This window comes from Nannobrachium achirus, assembly GCF_963921795.1.
Source record: "Nannobrachium achirus genome assembly, chromosome: 11".
Classification (NCBI taxonomy): domain Eukaryota; kingdom Metazoa; phylum Chordata; class Actinopteri; order Myctophiformes; family Myctophidae; genus Nannobrachium; species Nannobrachium achirus.
Window position 1 is genome coordinate 54486549 of NC_137820.1, and position 19595 is coordinate 54506143.

The 19595-nt window shown below is 42.8% G+C and overlaps 1 protein-coding gene across 1 annotated transcript in view; it reads right to left on the bottom strand.

The window, feature by feature from the left end:
- Window positions 1–5: 5 nt before the first annotated feature.
- Window positions 6–19595, bottom strand: part of phf21ab (PHD finger protein 21Ab) — a 36818-nt gene continuing 17228 nt past the window's right edge. Inside the window, exons 9-20 of the mRNA XM_080737195.1 lie at window positions 18145–18240; window positions 16813–17211; window positions 15054–15167; window positions 13767–13818; window positions 13555–13634; window positions 13165–13225; window positions 12473–12559; window positions 10261–10508; window positions 9617–9772; window positions 9170–9245; window positions 8845–8948; window positions 6–8460 (exon numbers count right to left, since the gene is read on the bottom strand). Of these exons, the coding sequence (XP_080593321.1) occupies window positions 6844–8460; window positions 8845–8948; window positions 9170–9245; window positions 9617–9772; window positions 10261–10508; window positions 12473–12559; window positions 13165–13225; window positions 13555–13634; window positions 13767–13818; window positions 15054–15167; window positions 16813–17211; window positions 18145–18240 (3090 nt within the window). The 3' untranslated portion in view covers window positions 6–6843. The remainder of the gene's footprint in view (window positions 8461–8844; window positions 8949–9169; window positions 9246–9616; window positions 9773–10260; window positions 10509–12472; window positions 12560–13164; window positions 13226–13554; window positions 13635–13766; window positions 13819–15053; window positions 15168–16812; window positions 17212–18144; window positions 18241–19595) is intronic.

The following is a 19595-nucleotide window of genomic DNA, read 5'->3' on the forward strand; positions in this document are numbered from 1 at the left end:
TTTATTTGAAATTGATAAGGCTTTTTTGTTTAATTATATAAATTCTACTCAGAGCATGTAACCAAATGGACCATAATCTTACTCTAAAGATCCACCAGAGACCCAGATTATAAAACTAATAACACCCTAGCTCCTTTCGGAACCAGCTAATGACACCCCAAGAACAAAGCCACCAAGGAACACATGCTGATTTTCACAATTTATTAACAAAATGATAAAATAAATAAATACAAATTGATCAAATGCTCCTAATATCAATGTGTCCCCATGTGCCCTACAGTATTGTCTAAACACTGCATACAAGACGGAGGTAAGAAACCCAGCAGACCAATGACAACAGGCCAACACAAAAACAACATACAGAAAAAGAAAAGAAAAAAAAAAGTTGAAGAATTAAACACAGTCCTTTCCAAAACTATTATGAAAAAATACAAACAATTATACAAATATTCAGATTGTGTAATTTACCAATTTACACATTATTCAGCACAGCAGATGAACTGGTACTGTACTTGTATCGCTACAATGCATCTCACCAAAATGGAAGATAATTAAAAAAGACGTTTTTCATTTTTTGCACTCAATACACCCCCCAACGGACTCAGCAGTGGATGAGGTAAAAAAGCTGAAGGTGTGAATGACGGAGGGGTGATAGGATGAGAATGAGAGTCAATGGACAACACTAGAAGGCCACAGTCATGACTGCCATCATCTGGAGAACAAACCCCAAACACAACAATAACAACACTCTGCTAAACCAATAATTAAATAAAAAAATAAAAAACAATCAAACTGGAGATGAATCTTATTTATGAAATGCATAAAAATAATTGTTTTCCCCTTTTTAATTCCTGTTTGATAGAAGATGCCGTGAAACGTTTTGGTGAATGCACACGATGCTGAGATGTGACAGCCAGCCGGCAGATATGTAGCCAATACATACAGTACATACATACAGGCTTCCAGATAAACGAAGAAAAGAATACAAAAAATAAAAATAAAGTACATTTCAAATGTTCTTTGGATATACTGGTTTGTATTGTCTGAGGATAGGAACGAAAAGGGTTGTTCTCATCTATTCTAGACTAGAGAAACACAGACCTCTCCACCACCGTCAACCAGCGTTGTGCATCAACCAAACCTCGAAAAAGATGCTGTCCTGCAGACAGACAGCACGGAAAACGACGGTGCATAATAACTGTCAAAGTTCATGATTAGTGCGGGTTTCTACGTTGGACAGACATCTAAGTGTAAGTTATACTCCATCGCACGGCGGCGACGGTGGTCAAAAAAAGATCAGTTATTTTTGGAAATCGATCAGTGCTGTCTGTGCAGGACAGACTGAGGCAAGTTGATGAGCTCTCCTGGTTTCCCACCGAGCCTCTGGATGGAGAGCTGTGTCGGCTTAACACAATTAAAACACCACATAGAACATACACTAAGTAACACTATAACATCAGTGGACACCTCTTGTAATCAATGTTTCTAATAAATGCCCTTTATTCCAACGACTGGAGCTACAATGACCCGGACAAATGCGTGCTTCCAATGTTGTGGCATCAGTTCTTGGACAATCTCCTCCTGCCCTCACACCTGAACAAGAAATATGCAAACCAGAAGTAATCGCATCAAGCACATCAAGCGTCCAACCACGCTGCTCTTGTGGCTGAATAGAAGCAAATTGCAGCAGCAATGTTCCAATTTAGTTCAAAACATTCCAGAACAATTGGAGAATGTTATATTGTCATTTTGAAACAGGAAACAACCTGTTGCCACAAAATTGGAAGCACACAATTGTCTAGATGAATGTAATTGCAGCTGTAGCATGAAATCTCCATTCACTGGAACCAAGGGTATTAATTAGAAACACTTTGTGTCCACTGATATAGTGTATGTAGTAACTATGCTAATACCATAGTTTGCATGTTAGGAACAATAACTTAGTAAACATATTAGTTACCTAAGATATCATAGTAAAACGATTCACCTGTTAGTAATGTTACTGATAGCATGTTAACATGCAACATAGTTGACATGATAGTGAGAAGTGTGGAATTGTGTACTGTGTGTAGTTGTAGAAAGTATAGTTGTACATGGTGTAATTTCCATGGGAGTGGTTAGCTTGTTCAAATATGGTGCATCTATAGAGGGTGTCGTTGTAGAGGCTAACTGCCCTGTTAAATCATGTTTTACCAAAAGGTAAAATAAAAAGGTGAAAAGTGAATTTCACGTAAAAATAATAATAAAAAAGGTTTTACAAAATGAAAGCCCCAAAGCATAATATGTATATCAAAAAGGTTTGACAAAATGTTGTATAAAAACTTGCATAAGAAGGCATGCTTTCCACCTTGCTGATTGGTCAGATTGGTTGCTCGTTGGGCCTGGTTCTGACCAATCAGTGTGCGGTTTAGTTTGTTCATTCCAAATGGATGCAGTCAACATGGCCTGACTCAACTCAGTGAAACGTTGAACCCCGTTTACACCTGGCATCGACATGTCTCGCATCTGCATATTTATCCAAATTCCCAATGCCATTTACACCTTACATTAAAAATATGATCCTGCTGTATACACTGAAATCAGATCTCTTTTTACTCATGCAAAATACAACCTGCTGTGCTTGTGACTTCCTCCTAGTATTTACATATTTTAGAAAGAGGACAAGCACATACAGTACACTATTGTTTTCTATAAACACAGTCATCTGATCTTTTTTTTAAATAAATCACAATTTAAAAAACATTAATTGGTAGTTAATATTATCTTCTTTTTTTCCCCTTCGGATCCATTTACAGCTTCCTTTCACATAGCAGTTGTATGTGGTTTGTAACATTACATTTGATCACTAATCCCAGGTCTAATGCCAGGTCTAAATGGGTTCAAACTCCATTGAGAGGAAAGGATGAGCAATTTGACAGAAAATAGATGGATTGAGACCAGCCTTCGGTAGAGATGTCATTAATATCAAAATGAATATTAATACTGGCCAAAACGAAAAGTGCTTAAAATAAAACAAACCCTCTAGTCACGATGACAACCATTGGCTGACAGAAGACGCAAACCTGAAAGTCAAATCTTTAAAAAAAAGGAATAAAGGAAACGGATTTAAGGCAACTGCTAATCCCAACACAAAAGTCACTATCTGATCAAATCAACAGCATCCTGGGAAATAAAGTTCCAACTTGCATTGACAACCTGCAGTCTAAAAGTGAAGAGAGACTGGATCCATGTTGTGCTCTAAATGTGGAACAAACGAGATAGGATGGAGGGAGAAATACAGATGAACAGACAGACAAATAGAGACAGGAACAATCAGAGAGACAGACAGACAGACAGACGGAGGGCTGTAGAGGAGTTGCTGTTTGTAGCGTTAGTAAGGTTTAAATGAGTCACAGTGCAACAAGTCAAGACAAATATTAAATCTGCTGTTTGAAGAAAGAAAGGCACTCCATGTACCTAGAGAGGGAACCAGCCACAGACACCGTGTTTTAACATGTACAGGGACGTGATGTCACCAACTCACTGAGGATTGTTCCTGTCCAGAGCAGAGTTGACACACATGCAAGAGAAAAACCAATGCATGAAAATCTCAAGGATCTGTTGTTAAAAAAAAAAATAAAAGATTGTAGTTGTGTTATAGAGTTGGAATTGCATCTTTTGGTCAAACAGTCCATTCCCTTCAATAATAAAATGGCTCAAATCAGTACGTAAATATCAAGAGGGGGAGACATTAACCACAGAACAACATGATACCGTGAACCAGAACATGAAGACAACGTTTCCTCCAACAGATGACTGTCTGGGGACCGTCTGGCTGAAGTCTGATTGACATGCTGTGTTAGCCAATCAGATGGTGGCTAGGATATGCTGATATGGTCAACATAATATCATATCGATATGGAAACAGTACAGTACCACATCCTTAATTTCTTAATGACTTGTTTTGCTAGATAAAGGTCTTCAGAATCTCTACATCATACCCAATCCTCCTCCATTTCTACAATTCTTTACATATTTACTCAGACTAATCACCCAAAGGATATTATTCTGATTCCATTTTGTAGCAAAACCAAAAAAGTAAAAAAAGAAAAATCAAGGATGGTGAATACACATTATAGTGACTAATATTCAAATGAAGCTAAATAATCTACAGAGTTCATTGCAACTCGAGGCACACAGATCAAAGGGTTTGTTAACGATCATAGCCTATCAGCCAATCAGAATCTCAGATCAGTCAAGATCAATTTATCCGAAAGACAGGGCCAAATTAACTCACCCAGTTTCAGCCCAGTGACTGATATGTATTATGTTCCATACAGAAAACGTGTGTGTGTGTGTGTGTGTGTGTGTGTGTGTATTGGGAGGGGGGGTGATTAAGTCCAGGCATTCCTCCTGAAACATGAACTAGACAGACAGGAGCAGGTTTCAGTCATACAAAAATATTGGCAAGTTGGGGATAAACTCACATTACAACAAAGAGATGCATACTCTGTTTTAGTTCCATATGTAACGTACAAAAAGCTCTTCAGCACTTATTTGTTATGCAGCAAGCTTGTGCTTTAAGTCTGAGGGTTTGTGGTATTTCTCCCTTCACAGCAGGTTCATACAACAAACCCTCCCTCATCGAGGAAAAAAAAAACTAACTTTTAGGTTATTGTTTATCGTGCTCTCCCTCTCTCTCCTGTGTGTCTGGGGGGAAATGGTATAAGATTCTTAACTACACAATGTCAATCAACTTGATCACTTGATCTCTCAATACAGTAAGTAGACTTTGTCCCTGCTGGATTTGGATACAATAGCATTTTGGCAGTTCAGAATTCAACAGAAATATACAGAATGCAAGGATCACCACTTTTAAAAGAGGATTCCTTTGTGTTTAACAACGCCAGTCTAACATACGTACATCTTTCACTACAGACTGGGTTCAAGGACACAGAAAGCACTTATTTCTGGAGACTAGGAAGACCTGAATATCTTTTCCTATATTAAAAAAAAAAAAAAAACACACAGCCCAGATAGATAAGTTTTGTGTGTTGACATTGCAATATTGCAATTTTTCACATTTAGTGCTCACAGTTGACACACTTGACTCACAAAATGAAACTCAATCACTACACTTGACCGACACCACTGAAAACATCTGTTAGGCTAACCACACACACGTTCAATTTCCTCTTCATATCGACAAAACCCCCACCCTCCCTCGCTAGCTAGCTCAGCATTCTACAGCACCAAACCTTTTAGTAAGTATTAACTTTTTAGGGTCTGATTCTGCCTAAAGTGGTGGGCTGGGGGTGGGGGTAGGAAACTGTCTGTTGAATTGCCATGAACGTCCACCCCCTGGCGTTATACAAAAAATAAAAATACTGAATAGAGGGCATGGAACTGGTGTATCAAGTGATGACATACGGATGAGAGGTTCAATGTCCTGGGGCACTGAACCACACCCACAGCCAAACCCCACCACCCACACCTCTTTAGACAGCACCAGAACCGCACCTAATGTATGACTCTTTTCGACTACCAAGAACTAAGTAAACCGTGCCATAGAACGCATTTCACGGGCTCTGGATTTGTTTCCATACGTTACGGCTCAGTTTTTAATTAAGCTAATTTGGGTCCCTGCTCAGGTGGTGGTACTACTAACCCTGACCAGTGGTGTAAAGTAACATTTACCTAAGTACTGTACTTAACACTTTTAGTGCCTATCCCGAAGTACTTCGGGGAGATATACAGTTGGGATCACTTCAAAATAAGAGGCACCTAATGTACAATTTGAGTTATATTACGAGTTATATGAGTTATTTTTTACTTGAGTATTTTCCAATTGCCAATACTTGTACTTATACTCCACTACGTCTCAGCTCCAATTATTGTACTTTTACTCCACGACATTTATTTGAGAACTTTAGTTACTAGTTACTGTGTAGATTTTGATTATTATTACAAAACATACATTAACCATACATTAACCACTTCAACCATATATACATTTTGGCTATTTTCAAAAGATTTTTATACATTTGAAAACGTGAAATGGGACATTCTGCACAATGAGTACTTTCTACTATTGGTGCTTTAAGTACATTTGATACCAACACTTTAGTACTTTCACTCAAGTAAATGTAGAATTCCGGACATTTACTTGTAACAGAGTATTTCTACATTGCGGTATTGATACTTTTAGTACAAAATGTGAGTACCTTTTCCACCACTGGTACTAACCCTGACCTGGGACCACAGAACTCATACTTTCAAAATGTTTTTCAAAAATAGCTGATCTAAAAGTTCACGACTTGTGAGCTTGTACATAGCTTTTTTTATTTTAATGATATAACTCCCCCTTCAGGAGTGGTTGTGGTTATAATAGAAACCAAAACCACACAAAACTAGGTTTCCCTTCATAGTCGAAAAGAGCCATGAGTTCCCTCGCCTGCTTATCATCATAGCCCTGCTCCCTCAGAGCCCCACCCACACAAGAACCCCACACATTTTAAACGAGGCCTCCCTTACGAAGCCCCGCCCACTCCCGCTGCAGTAGCAGGCACACGCTGGGCTCAAATCAGGCTCAAATTCAACCTTTCCCTCCATACATTTCCTACTTGTTGGCATGACAACACTGGGACATAACCGTTAACCTTTGGGGTTCGTGGGTTATGTGAGCTGGGCTGTGGCTCTACCACTGACACAGTCTGACAATACGATGCAAACAAACAACATTTATACAGATTGGCAACTTCAGGGCGCCATGCGGCGCAAGCGAAAAGTCTTTTTTCGTTTTTTTTATATATATGTTTTAGATTCGGCAGCTCAGAGAGACGTTAGCGTTTTTTTCTTTTTTTTTTACTTTTTACTGTCCGCACTGCTGAGCAGGGCTGGCAAAGAATGCTGGGAAGGTTCTGAGGTTTTGCCGTTGTTGCCGTTAGCGACCTCTTCCTTTTTAGTCTCCGCTACAGTCTCTGGCCTGCCGGCGGCCATCTTGGTGTCGGAAATGGTGGGGGTGTGGCTAGAGCCACTGTCGGAGCAGCCGTTGGTCGTTGCTACTGTAACTGCCACCAAGGAGGGGCCCGGGTCAGGGTTGGCCAATTGGCCGGCTTCAGTCTCCACCCTCACCACTAAACCCAGCCCAAGTCCCACCCTAGCAGGGCTGTTAGCCGATTGGCTGGCAGGTTCCTGTGGAGGAGGAGCCTTACCCTCGCTGTCACCTCCACCTGTCTCAGAGACGACTCCTCCTGTTCCTCCTGTCTGGCTGCTGCTATCAGCACCTCCTTCCTCCTCCTTTCTGTCTCTATCAGCCTTCTCAGAGACACAACTGGCTCCACCCACACAGCTGATTGCACCCACACCAACGGTCACTGCCACACTGCTTACCACGCCCACATCCTTGGACTGGGCCCTGGCTATGTCGGCCTCCTGGCCCCTGGCCGTCTCCGACTCCTGGCCCCTGGTTGTTTCGGCAACATGGCCCCTGGCTGTGTCAGCGCCCGGGACCCTGGCTGTGTCAGCCCCCGGGACCCTGGCTGTGTCTGTTCCTGGAACCCTGGCTGTGTCGGCACTCTGGCTCCTGGCTGTATCAGGGACCTGGGCCCTGGTTGTTTCAGGGACCTGGGCCCTGGCTGTATCAGGGACCTGGACCCTGGTTGTTTCAGGGACCTGGGCCCTGGCTGTATCAGGGACCTGGGCCCTGGCTGTTTCAGGGACCTGGGCCCTGGCTGTATCAGGGACCTGGACGATGGTTGTTTCAGGGCCCTGGGCCCTGGTTGTTTCAGGGACCTGGGCCCTAACTGTATCAGGGACCTGGGCCCTGGTTGTTTCAGGGACCTGGGCCCTGGTTGTTTCAGGGACCTGGGCCCTGGTTGTTTCAGGGCCCTGGGCCCTAACTGTTTCAGGGACCTGGGCCCTGGCTGTTTCAGCGACCTGGGCCCTGACTGCAACGGGGATCTGGGCTCTAACTGTTTCAGCAACCTGGGCCCTAACCGTTTCAGGGACCTGGGCCCTAACTATTTCAACGACCTGGGCCCTGGCTGTTTCAACGACCTTGGCCCTGACTATATCAGGAACCTGGGCCCTGACTGCATCGGGTACCAGTGCCCTGGCTGTATCAGGTACCAGAGCCCTGGCTGTATCGGGTACCAGAGCCCTGACTGCATCGGGTACCAGAGCCCTGACTGCATCGGGTACCAGAGCCCTGGCTGTATCAGGTACCAGAGCCCTGGCTGTATCAGGTACCAGAGCCCTGGCTGTATCGGGTACCAGAGCCCTGGCTGTATCGAGTACCAGAGCCCTGGCTGTATCGGGTCCCTGAGCCTTGACTAGATCGGGCCCTTGGGACTGGCTCTCTCTCTGGGCCTGGTTGAAGTTGAAGGCCTGAATGAGGCGGACTAGATGTTTTACCTTGTCCAGAGAAAGCTGCATTTCCTTCTGTCTAGACAGAATGCTGTTCTTGGTCTCCATACATTTCTATTGAAAGGGAGCACAGACAAAATGTCAATGGAATGTTACCGGTTGTCACTAGATAGCCACCTTAGACAGCACTTAAGTCACACCAGAACCCCCACCAGATGTGAGAGTAATAATAAGTTACATTTAGATTTTTCAGTTTAGATATTTAGATAGAGTCAGTTAGATTTACTTAAGCAACATTTTGAATGAATTGTACATAACAATTTATTTATATTTTTTACTTTAACTTAAAAGTAATATATTCCATAATTAATTCCACTACTCTGACCGTATTCCACTAATACGGTCAGAGTAGTAGATTTTATCAACCATCCTTCATTCATCATCAGGTATCAGCCATATATATCGTTCCAGAGTTACTGAGCTGTTTTTATTTCTTACCGTTATGGAGTTGCTGAGCAGTTTGACTCTCTGTTCCAGCTGCTCACGTTCTAATTTCAGTTCAGAACTCCACTTCCCAAGTTTCTGTTTCTCCTCTTCTTTCGCTGTAGAAAACAAACAACAACACCAAGGGGAATAATAAATGACGCTTCACTTTCCAGATCAACAAGGTTAGATAATAGTAAGGAGTACAATGGCCAGTCAACGTGGCCAAGCAACATTCTTGTGGCCCTAGAAAGATCATGTAAGGATGAAGTGACAGGACAAGAGAAGTTAACAAGAGAAGTAGAAGACATTATTTGGAACTGATCTCTTATGGCCTCACCTTCTTTGTAAGCGATGTAGGAATGAACAATAGCCAGGGTTCCGGGCCATGGAATAGCCTCCTCTTTTTTCAAGATCTAGAGGGAGAAGCTGAGAGTTGTCATGGTGACAAGGTACATGGGAGGTAGAGTGAAAGGGGGGCAGGGGGGCCAGGGGTTCCCAGACTGCACCCTGCGGTGCGGCTGGGACAGACGGTGAATGGACTTGTGAATGGATGTGAAAGATGTTGAGCCTTTACACTTACAGAATGAATGACACAGGCACAGAAAAAAAGTACAAAACAGTGTTATGTGTGTGGATGTGTGTGGCTTACAAAGTAACTGAACAGTGTGGAAACCTTTCTAGTAAAAGAAGAGGTCTTTTCTACAGTGATGTCTTTTTCTACTCGCTCTCTGGACGGTTGTTGTTGCTGTACAGGCCTTCTGCGGGTCTGTCTGCTGTGTTTTACCTGGTCTTGACATTTGGGACAGATCCACATGCCTTTAGGAATGGTTTTCAGGGGAGGATCCAGGCAGTCCAGGTGAAAGACACGTGAGCATGTGTCGCACATGAGCAGCTGTCCGCTGCGTCTGCACACAGTGCAGAAATCCTCATGGATGTCTCCCTGCGAGGAAGAATTGGACCAATCAGTTTCCTGCCCCGTACGGGCCCCGGCCAATCGCCATGGGAGTGGCGCGGCAGGAGGAAGGGCCGTGGTTTGATTTGGTCTGAACTTGGCCTTTGTTGCTTTGGAGTTTTTATTAATTGTGTGTAAATTAATCTAGCCTGCCGTACCTGTCGTTTGTTTAAAGACACTGGTGACATTTCTCAGAACCTACTCAGTAGAAAGGACTAAAGGGAAAACTGTTCACTTTGTAAGGCTGCCTTGAGCAAAAAAAAAAGTGATGATTGATGTGGACATGGATGGACATGGATGACTGACAGGGTATCTGGGCCAATAGGAGTAGGACAGGACTGAAATATTAGTGTGTTGTAGATGTGTCGGGTTTCCAACTGTGATTGGTCTAACTGACTAGGGGAAGGGGGAGGGGGGGTTTGAGGTCCGGCTTGTGTCAGTCTGAACCCGCCCCCCACCCCCAGGCTGTTACTTACATCCCCGGAGGCGGGGCTTGGCAGGGGGAGGAGGGGGTGGTGGTGGTGGTGGGCAGGGGAAGAGGCGGAGTTACAGCCAGGGGGCGGGGGCAGGGGCGGAGTCCCCGGCTCCGACACTCCACTGTATTTGGGAGGACGACCTGAATGAGATGACAGACGACAAAAAGACGGACAGAAAGAAAAAAAAAAAAAGAAAAAAAGATGGAAGAGGGGAAGGAGGAAGAACACAACATGTCTGTTTGACATACCTTGGAAAGGGAGTCTTCGTTGGCTAGCGTGAGAGAGGAAGAGGAGGGACAGGAGGAAGATGAGGAGTCAGAAGCACAGATAGCAGTGTTAGTGCTGGACAATGGCGTCAAGCTAGCAGCAACAGTAGGACAGAGCAAGGAATGTCCAGCATTCACAAAAAACTGGAACTGAAGAGAAATGGCATTGTCCTGCGAAAATGGCTGTGGTGACAAGATGGACCTGAATAATTAGGGCGGAAAGTGCATCACGTAGGTCGGAAACAAATTCAGATTCCGTAATTAGCTTATATTAGCAGTGACATAATAAAATGGGTTTCTAACATTTTAACACAGTTGATACCGTAATCTCTAGATTTGTAGTTACAGTACATTCAAAAAAAGTTATGCTACACATTATTTGTTACTACTTCCAAGTAAGTCTTTTGCCAATTACTAGTATATTAATTTAAGGTTAGGCACTGTTAGCATGGTTATGTTTTATAGGCCTTGGCTTGGTGAGGTTAATGTTGGGGTAATGATCTGGGGAGGGTGTTGTTGGGGCCGGACTTCCGTCCTTTCTAAAGTTGACCATCTAGGAGAAAAAAGAAATCACACCGGTGTGAAGTGAGCGGTGCTGATATCAAATACTGATATCCTGTGAGATCATGTCATGTGTAGTTATAACCCCATGGGAAACCATTGGAAAGCTTACGTCAAACTTACGTCAAACTCACGTATTGGAATGGTTAGCACCGCTCAATAAGTCAGGTATTTGAATTGTATTCAGGGTCTGAAAAGAGCTGTCATGATGTATGTGATGCTAGGATTATAATCTTAGCTGTGTTTGCCAAAGTATGTATGCTGTCCTATGTACTTTGATAGCTCTGATTGAGGAGAACAATCGAGACGAGAGGATATTTTACACATTCACTGCCATGGATGACTTATGCCCGTATCAGAGTCGGGTCCGCGGTGGAAGGCTATCCACCGCGGTGTAGTGCCGTGTAGTCTTTTTGAGTCATAAAACTACAACGTTAGCGCTCAAAAAGACTACACGGCACTACACCGCGGTGGATAGCCTTCCACCGCGGACCGACTCCGATTCGGGCTTTAAAGTCGCACTGCAATGGAAGTGCTCCACTTGTTACACTTCTGTATGGTGACACATTTCCTAGTGAAACGGGCCAGGAAGGTGGGACATAGCGCTGGGAGGAATGTGATTTGACGGTCAATTTGTATTCATAGGAGATGAGACGTCGACCACGGCTTGTGATTGGCTGAACCAGAGATAGGCCAGTGCTCAGATGTATGTTGCAGCATGCATACGCAATGCTGCCACCATCTGGCAGAGTAAGGTTACTGGACCAGGGGTATTCAACTAAATTGTTCAGGGGCCGGACTAACAATATATCGGCTTATCGATATTCTTAGTCATAGACATGCACATTCTGTCCAATTCCAGTTCTTTGATTCCACCCACCGGGAGTATTCAGACTTCAGCAGACCTCAGCCACACACACCACCACTACTTTTACAAACAGCAGGAACTACTTTCAATGTTTTCAGGGGAAGCTACAAGGGTTTAGATTTCATAAACAAAATGTTATGGCAGTGTTGCCAAATCCCAATGCCAGTTGTTTAACCTGAAGTTCACTTACTGTTTATCCGATAAACAGTAAGTGAACTTACACCCGTAAGAGTTAATAATGAGGGAGCAAGTATCGGTTACTTGCATAAAGACAGATTGGTTGCTGTGACCTTTCATTTAAATGACATCATGTAAATGACATCTGCTCTATCCACTTAAGTCACCATGTTTCATTGTTATTGAACTCCAACCTTCCTTCCATCATCTATCCAAGCAGCTGAGATCTGCACAAGTCTGACAGACGAAGGGGTGACGGGAAGAAGGTCTAAACTATGATTAGGTATTGAAAGCTCTGGAGGCCGAGATGAAGACTTGAAGGTTAAATGAAACTTCAAACAGCAGGATTCAGCAAGCAGACAGCGAGGGAGAAGAAAGAAGGCGAGAAGAAAAGTGTGGAAGTGTTTCACAGCAGTGTCCACTTGCACTGAGAAGCACATCAAAAATAGCTTTATATAAACAGCTTCACATTTGTTGGATTGACATATTACACATAGATAATACACAATAGCATAGATAGATTAACATACAATTAAGTAGAAGATTAATAGCAATTGATTACTATTATACATACATTACTGTGCTGTCAAAGCCTTATGCGGTTTTGTGTGTAACATTTCGAAAAAGGGAAAATACCTTTGCATGCATCTTCAACATGATTCAAAATAGCTTGAGGCTTAATGGGTAGGTAAAAGCAAAGCATTGATAGGCCAGCTAAATAGGCTCATTTGTCTTTTTTTAAATCAATGCATATAGATGCAAAGCAAGTTGTCTGCTGGAATTATTTGTTGCCTAAAACTAAACATAAATGTTAGGTAAATATTTCCCATTTATTTTATCTCAACTATTTTTTATTTATTTTTTTACTATTTTTTAATTTTATCTTAACTATTTTTCAATTCATCTATCACTCAAAAAGAAGAAAGACAGATGGTGGGAAATGACATCATCCTGCTTTCAGACGAAGCAATTCAGTATCTAAAAACGTTGAACAGAAATGCATTGTGGGATAGCTGTTTTGGTGGTACTGACCTCTCTTCCTGGTTCCCTGGTGCAGAGGACTGTTCAGATAACTCACAGCACTCTTCTTCCTCTGCAAATAAGAACATGGATTCACACATACTGTATTTATCTAAATATATAAAATGTGTAAACTGCTGTATGCAATGAAGGACATTTTGTACCGGGATAAAGCCTGCAAGTTGTTTATTTTGTCTTGTTGCCAAGCAACTTTGACTACTAAGAAAAGTTCTATATAAATTTGATGTATTATTATGATTAGAACTTTTTCACTCTACAGATACTGTACCGGTCATTATAGCTTTGCAGACAGAATCTGATGTTCAGTAAATGACCAAATCAGTTTAAAGCCTGTCGTTGAGTTGTCGTTGAACGCTATGTACAAAAGTGTTGAACTTGTACCTCAGGCTCGAACACGGCTCCACTGTAAACTGGGTTGGCTGTTGTCCTTCGCTTCCTCTCTTGACGTCTGCTCTGAATCTCTGCACAAACAGAAGTCGTTTAATACCGAGTTTGAATGAATTTTAAAAAGCAACCGCTTCAGGGGAGAAAAAAATAAGTCTGACAGTGTCATATCTTAATGTGCATAATATGTGATCTGATCAATCACTTACCCTCTAGATGGTCATGTGTTACCAGGCCCAGTGACACCATGAAGGCCAGTTTCTAAAAAAAAATGTAATTTAAAGTTATACCATGTAACTTTTTTTATAAAACAAATCTTAAAATTGTCCTAACTGTTAAATCGCTAAAGTTTTAGAACCCCCACTCCGTTATTTTCAGCTTCTGAAGCCTTCTCTTTATATGTTTTCTACTTAGCCGTGACAGGGGCGGGATTTCCCGGCAAAATTACGTCATCACACTACCGGCCAATCACAGCGAGGGTTATACACTGCCGGCCAATCACAGCGCATCTTGAAATGGGGTCGCTATGGCGGCCATATTTGTAGTCGCCCGTGTGTCTCTATACTCAAAAGGTAATCTCGCCTACCAGGCAGGGTGAAGGAGTCCGTTTCTCCGGAATGCCTGAACGCACAGGAACCAGGGACCCCTCTAAAGATAGCTCTCGGCGAGGTGGAGGCAGACGCGGGGGTGGAAAGGTACGAAAAACGGCCGAAAGACGCGGACGCGACCGCGGTTTGCTATAGGGCTACTGACCACTAGTTGAGCATCTTACACAGTATAGCTTTAAATTAAATGCAAAAAGTTATCATCATGTTCCACAAGGGTCTACTCTAGCCAGTCATATTCCATCACAAGTAAGTGTCATGGAGACAGGACCATTGTCATAGAATCAGCATTGTTCAAAGTCAATATCATGGAATCAGTATGGAACCAGTACCATTGTCAGGGTGTCAGTGTGGTTGTGGAGTCATTACATTCATCACAGATTCAGTACTATTAACTACTGTACATTTGCATGTACTGCAAATGAACCTGATTCAGACAAATGGCCTGAATAAGAAACTGAACATATTTTGAAGTATAGTAAGTAACCTGAATATGTTCATAGTAAAGGACATTTTCAACAACGTAATCAAAGTATGCCTCAGAGACATATACAACAGATTATATCTTACAGTATATTGTTGCAAACTTGTTTACAGTCATTCAGTCAATAATCGGGCCATGCTCCGGAGCATCAGGAATATTTTTCCTTTTCCTTGCAACATAATTGCTAAAATATGCTATAAATATAAGGTGCTGGGAGTGAAAATTATGAATATAATGTAGGGGTGCCTCGGATGAAAGATACATCTCTAGGGGTGTGGCCCAAAAAGTTTGGGAACCCCTGCTATAAGCAACCAATGTAAACAGCTTAATCAAAATATAAGGCCAATAGTCTAATTATTCCAATCCAAGTAAACATACTGTCATGGAAATTAATCAATGTGGCGTACCTGTGGGTTCTCCTCCTTCTTGGATCTGGGAGGAGCAACAGGAGGAGGTGACACACGAGGAGTGGAGGAAGAGGAGACAGCCTTACGCTCTGCTCCTCCTGATACTTTAACAGTCTGCAGAGGACAGATGAGGGGGAAGGATAGGGGAGGTGGTAGAAAAGAGGAAGAATATAGATGATGAGGAGGAGGGACCGTAAGAGAGGAAAGAGGAGAGGAGATGGAGAAGAGGAAAAAGAGGAAAAAAAAAAAAAAAAAAAAAAAACGGTTTAGGGCAAGGTACTAAACCAAATATTTTTTGTGGGGTGCTGTTTTTACAGAGTCTTCTGAAAATATGCATCTGAAGGACAAAGTAGAAAACCTTTATAGAGACCTGGATTACGGCATGTTTTTGTGAGGGTATCTATCCTAGGAGACAAGGGGAGAACATGCAAACTCCACACAGAAAGGCCCTCCACCTATGGTGTGGGCACTGAGGAGAGAACACGCCCCCAGCGCCCACAGCGTCCTCCGGCAGGAATAAACCCAGGATCTTCTAGCTGTGAGGTGACAGCGCTAGCGACTGCGCCACCGTGCCCCTAAAAACCCATTTGTTGAGTCAAAGCATAGATACTCCTTGTGAAATATGATTCCACTGTAAGTGAATGTTGCTCAGTCAGATTTTCATTTGACTGAAAGTCCTGGAGTATTTGCATTAGAAAATAATGAATACTCAAATTAAGCACATTTTCTACACTGCTGTTGGTTTCACAGAGCATTTACAGAACCCTGTAACTCTCTGAAACCACCTAATGAATGCACTTACTTGCTTGTTGAGCAATTATGCTACAAAGCCTAAAGAAACGGCTATAAAATGTTCAGCATTGAAAAGCAATAAAAACAACAAAAAGATCAGCCATTGTCATTGAATTATTCCCCTTCTTGGGCTGAAGATCAATCCAGATGCAGTTGCTATGTTTAACTTAATTAATTACAGCTAGGTAAGATGTTAAAATGTCCATACTGTATGTCTAGCTGTAATGGAGGGTATGCATCCCTCACCATTACCAACTGTAAGTCGTTTCAGTTTGAATTATGATATTTTGCCGCTTGATCAGATGCTTTAGCGCCCGATGCCGTCCCCACGGATGACCTTTTGCGTACCATGTTGATAACGACAGAATGATCATAACCATTTCCCAACCTATTAGTTTTTTATGGTACATGGACGCTGCTGATTTAGAACCTTGTCAATGTTTTTTAGACATTTTATGACAGACATAAAAGGGTAGACGCCTCCTCCGGCACTGGTGCGCTGGTAAAAGAGGACTGGCAAGCTTTTGGAATTCTGAAGGACGCTTCCTTGTGCGTCACAGAATGGGATGCATTGTTCGGTAGGCCAATCAGATGCGGGACTCCCTCATTCCCACTGCAGGGGGCAGAGTGCCTTCCACAGTTCCGCACTTCCGCCAGTGTACGATTCTTTTACATTCTTTTCAGTGTTTTTAATGGCAACATTAGCTTGTTTTCAATGTTTCTACATGGCCTGCATTCCGTCATCACAAGTGAGCACATGGCCACATGCATGATATTGTGGAGGTTCTGTGTATTGATGTCCTGTAATGTCTACACATGATGCTAGAGAACAGGGTTAGGGTTAGGGTTACCCTAACCCTAGGCCATGTTTGACGAGTTGGGTTGGGAACATCACATATTTCTCACTATTTCAACCAAACCTAATAAAGTTTATTAAATAAAGTTTATTCTGTTTGAGAACACTTACCTTGGTATCACATCCCAGGCTACTGATCTGGATTGGCTGTGTGGAGGAAGGGGCAGCCTTAGGGGCGGGCCTTGGGGCAGGATGCGCGGCACTGACGATACGTGTCGCTGCGGCAGCAACTGAAGAGATGCCAGGCGCCGTCGTGGCAATAACGATGCCCGTCAGAGGGGTAGTCTGCATTGTTTTGCCCGACATGGGCGCGGTGGGGTTAGGGCTACAGGGCTGTCCGTTAACGATGCGGACCTGGTGGATCGGCGCAGCCGAAGACGGCAGCGAGGAGGCAGAGATTTTGGTCGCCAGCATCACTGGTCGCTGTAGCAACTGTGGGGCAGCCATCATGGGAGGGGGTGGAGCCGGGGCGATGGGCACGTTGGTGGGTGTAGCAGGTTTAGGTCTGACCTATCACAACAAAGCAGCCAAAGAGCAGTCAACAACCAGCACACAAAAAAACAGCAAAGACTGCTGGGTAATGCCAATGTGACACTGAGCGATATCCAAATAATCTGAGCCTAACCCTTAAAAGGTTTGGTTTACAAATCGTACAAACACATTTTAAAACAAACGCATTGCTCTGAAAGTATTTTCATTATTATTCTATGAGAGTATCGGCATTGAGGCTTTTGGAGTATTTATACAACTTCAATTTAGTGGAGAGAACTCTTAAAAAAAGAAGAAAAAAAGAAAAAGAGAAATCACTTCAGTTCATTGGGTTGTGTTGTTGTTGGCAAGCCAAATCTAAATCTGAAGACAAATGAGTTAGTGCCAGCGTAATGTTTATAGTAGTTTGAAGATTATGTGTAACATTCCCAAGAGTGTTTCAAGGGACAGTGTTTATGAGGCTTTATAAGACTGAGTATGAGGACACATAAGAATGTTAATAAAGACAAATAAGATTGAGTATAAGGCTGCATATCACACGTTTAAGGCTGCATATCACACATTTAAGGACACATGTAAGAGTCTGTGATACTGAGCTCCCACTGGCATTATTCCCAGCAAGACAGAAATGACAGTCGAGTCAGGATTCAGGATACTAAAACACACCAACAGCCAGGAACACAAAACACTAAGCTGCAGGAAAACGAGGTTTCACAACCAAGACAAACACACACGCAGATACACACAAAAACAACCAGGCGGGATAAGCTATCAACATCTGAGGTGTAAAAGAAAAGGACAAGGAGAGGAGAGGAGCACGGAGCAGCCATCTTTTTAGTGCCAGGCTTAAGCATTTGGCAACAATGCCGCCCTCTGCAGGACAGACAGCAAATCGCCTCACACACTGATTGGTTGGGATCAGGGATTTGAGGGGCAGGGCTTATCGGGACGCACCTGTGGCTGATAAGTGGGTCGAGGCGTCAGTCTAGGAGGAGGGACAAACTGAGGAACTTTGATTGGCTGGGCAGAGGAGGTGGTGGTGGCCTGCACCTGAGACAAAACCAGGACAGATAGAGGGTCTACGGACGCCGCTCCAGCTCTCAGTTAAACATCGCAGCTACTGCTAAAACATCTTTACTCCTCAGTCTACACCAGGACGGCTACAACCAGAGACCTGGAACTGGATGGAACAAGCGTGCCTATTTAAAATAAGCACTCCAGGATGGTTGAAAAGGTAGACATTTTCTTTGAACTACCAGGCTAGCTGCAGATTTGCGGCAAGTCACAGGAATACGGGCTGTGCAACACCAACATTTCAAGCACCGATATCAAAGTAATTTAATTCTTATTATCCCATCTTACTACTAGATGTTAATCTTAAAGACGAGCCAAAATAAAAAAATGTTTTAGAGCGTATCCGGTCATATTGGGGACATAGTTAACAATATATGACAAAACTAAAATTTAAGAAGTCATGTTATGTGTAATTTTATATCAAAACTCCAGTCTTGATTACTTACATCAACAAAAGCATCATGCGCGATAACACCAGCAGGTAGTAGGTACCAACCTATTTCAACCAATAATATCATGACATCCACCAACGGATGGTACTGTATGTGGTATGTAGGTAGCAAGATACTCACAACATATAATTTAGCTCGTCTTCAAGACAATTGCCTATATTGCAAATTCTGTGATTCTGTGTACAGGTGTTGATGTGAATATTTTCTCAGCTAAGCGAGTGTTAATATTCTTCTCCACTTACGTAGGTCAAGCGATGTTAGTTAAGGTGTTAACCGTTTGTGGATGCATAACTACTACGCTAATCACAGAGCTGTAATTGGTTCATGTTGCACAGCATTTCCATTATATCCTTCTTATGCTGTATTACACAAATTACCACTGCAGTGCAGACAGTGGAATGCCATTCCTATCCAATTTCAGTGCTGTGGACACAACTGTCAGCTTAACAACGCCAAACCTACAACATAGCTTAACTCAGGTCTACTTGAAAGACCAATACAATTATAGTTGAATATAAATGCCAGTTTAACATTACTGCCATCACTCGATATAGATGGTTTCTTACTCCTGACAATACTGACATTCTAACACAGGCTATAAGATAATGTGCACATAAAATCTGGTTTTGGTGAACTGAACATTCTGAATTGCACATTTCAATTAGTAGTGCGAGTAAGATATACTGCAGGGTTCCCCAATAGGCGGCCCGCGGGGGGCTACTGTCTGGCCCCCACCAACCCTAGTAATAATGGTGGTATAAGAGCAGCAACAACACTTGTATATCGTCGTTGTCGGGTGGAAACCTTGTATCTCCAAATCTGTATGTTCTTTCGCAAAGTAAAGCCCTGCTTCATCATACAAGGCCGTCGCACAAAAGT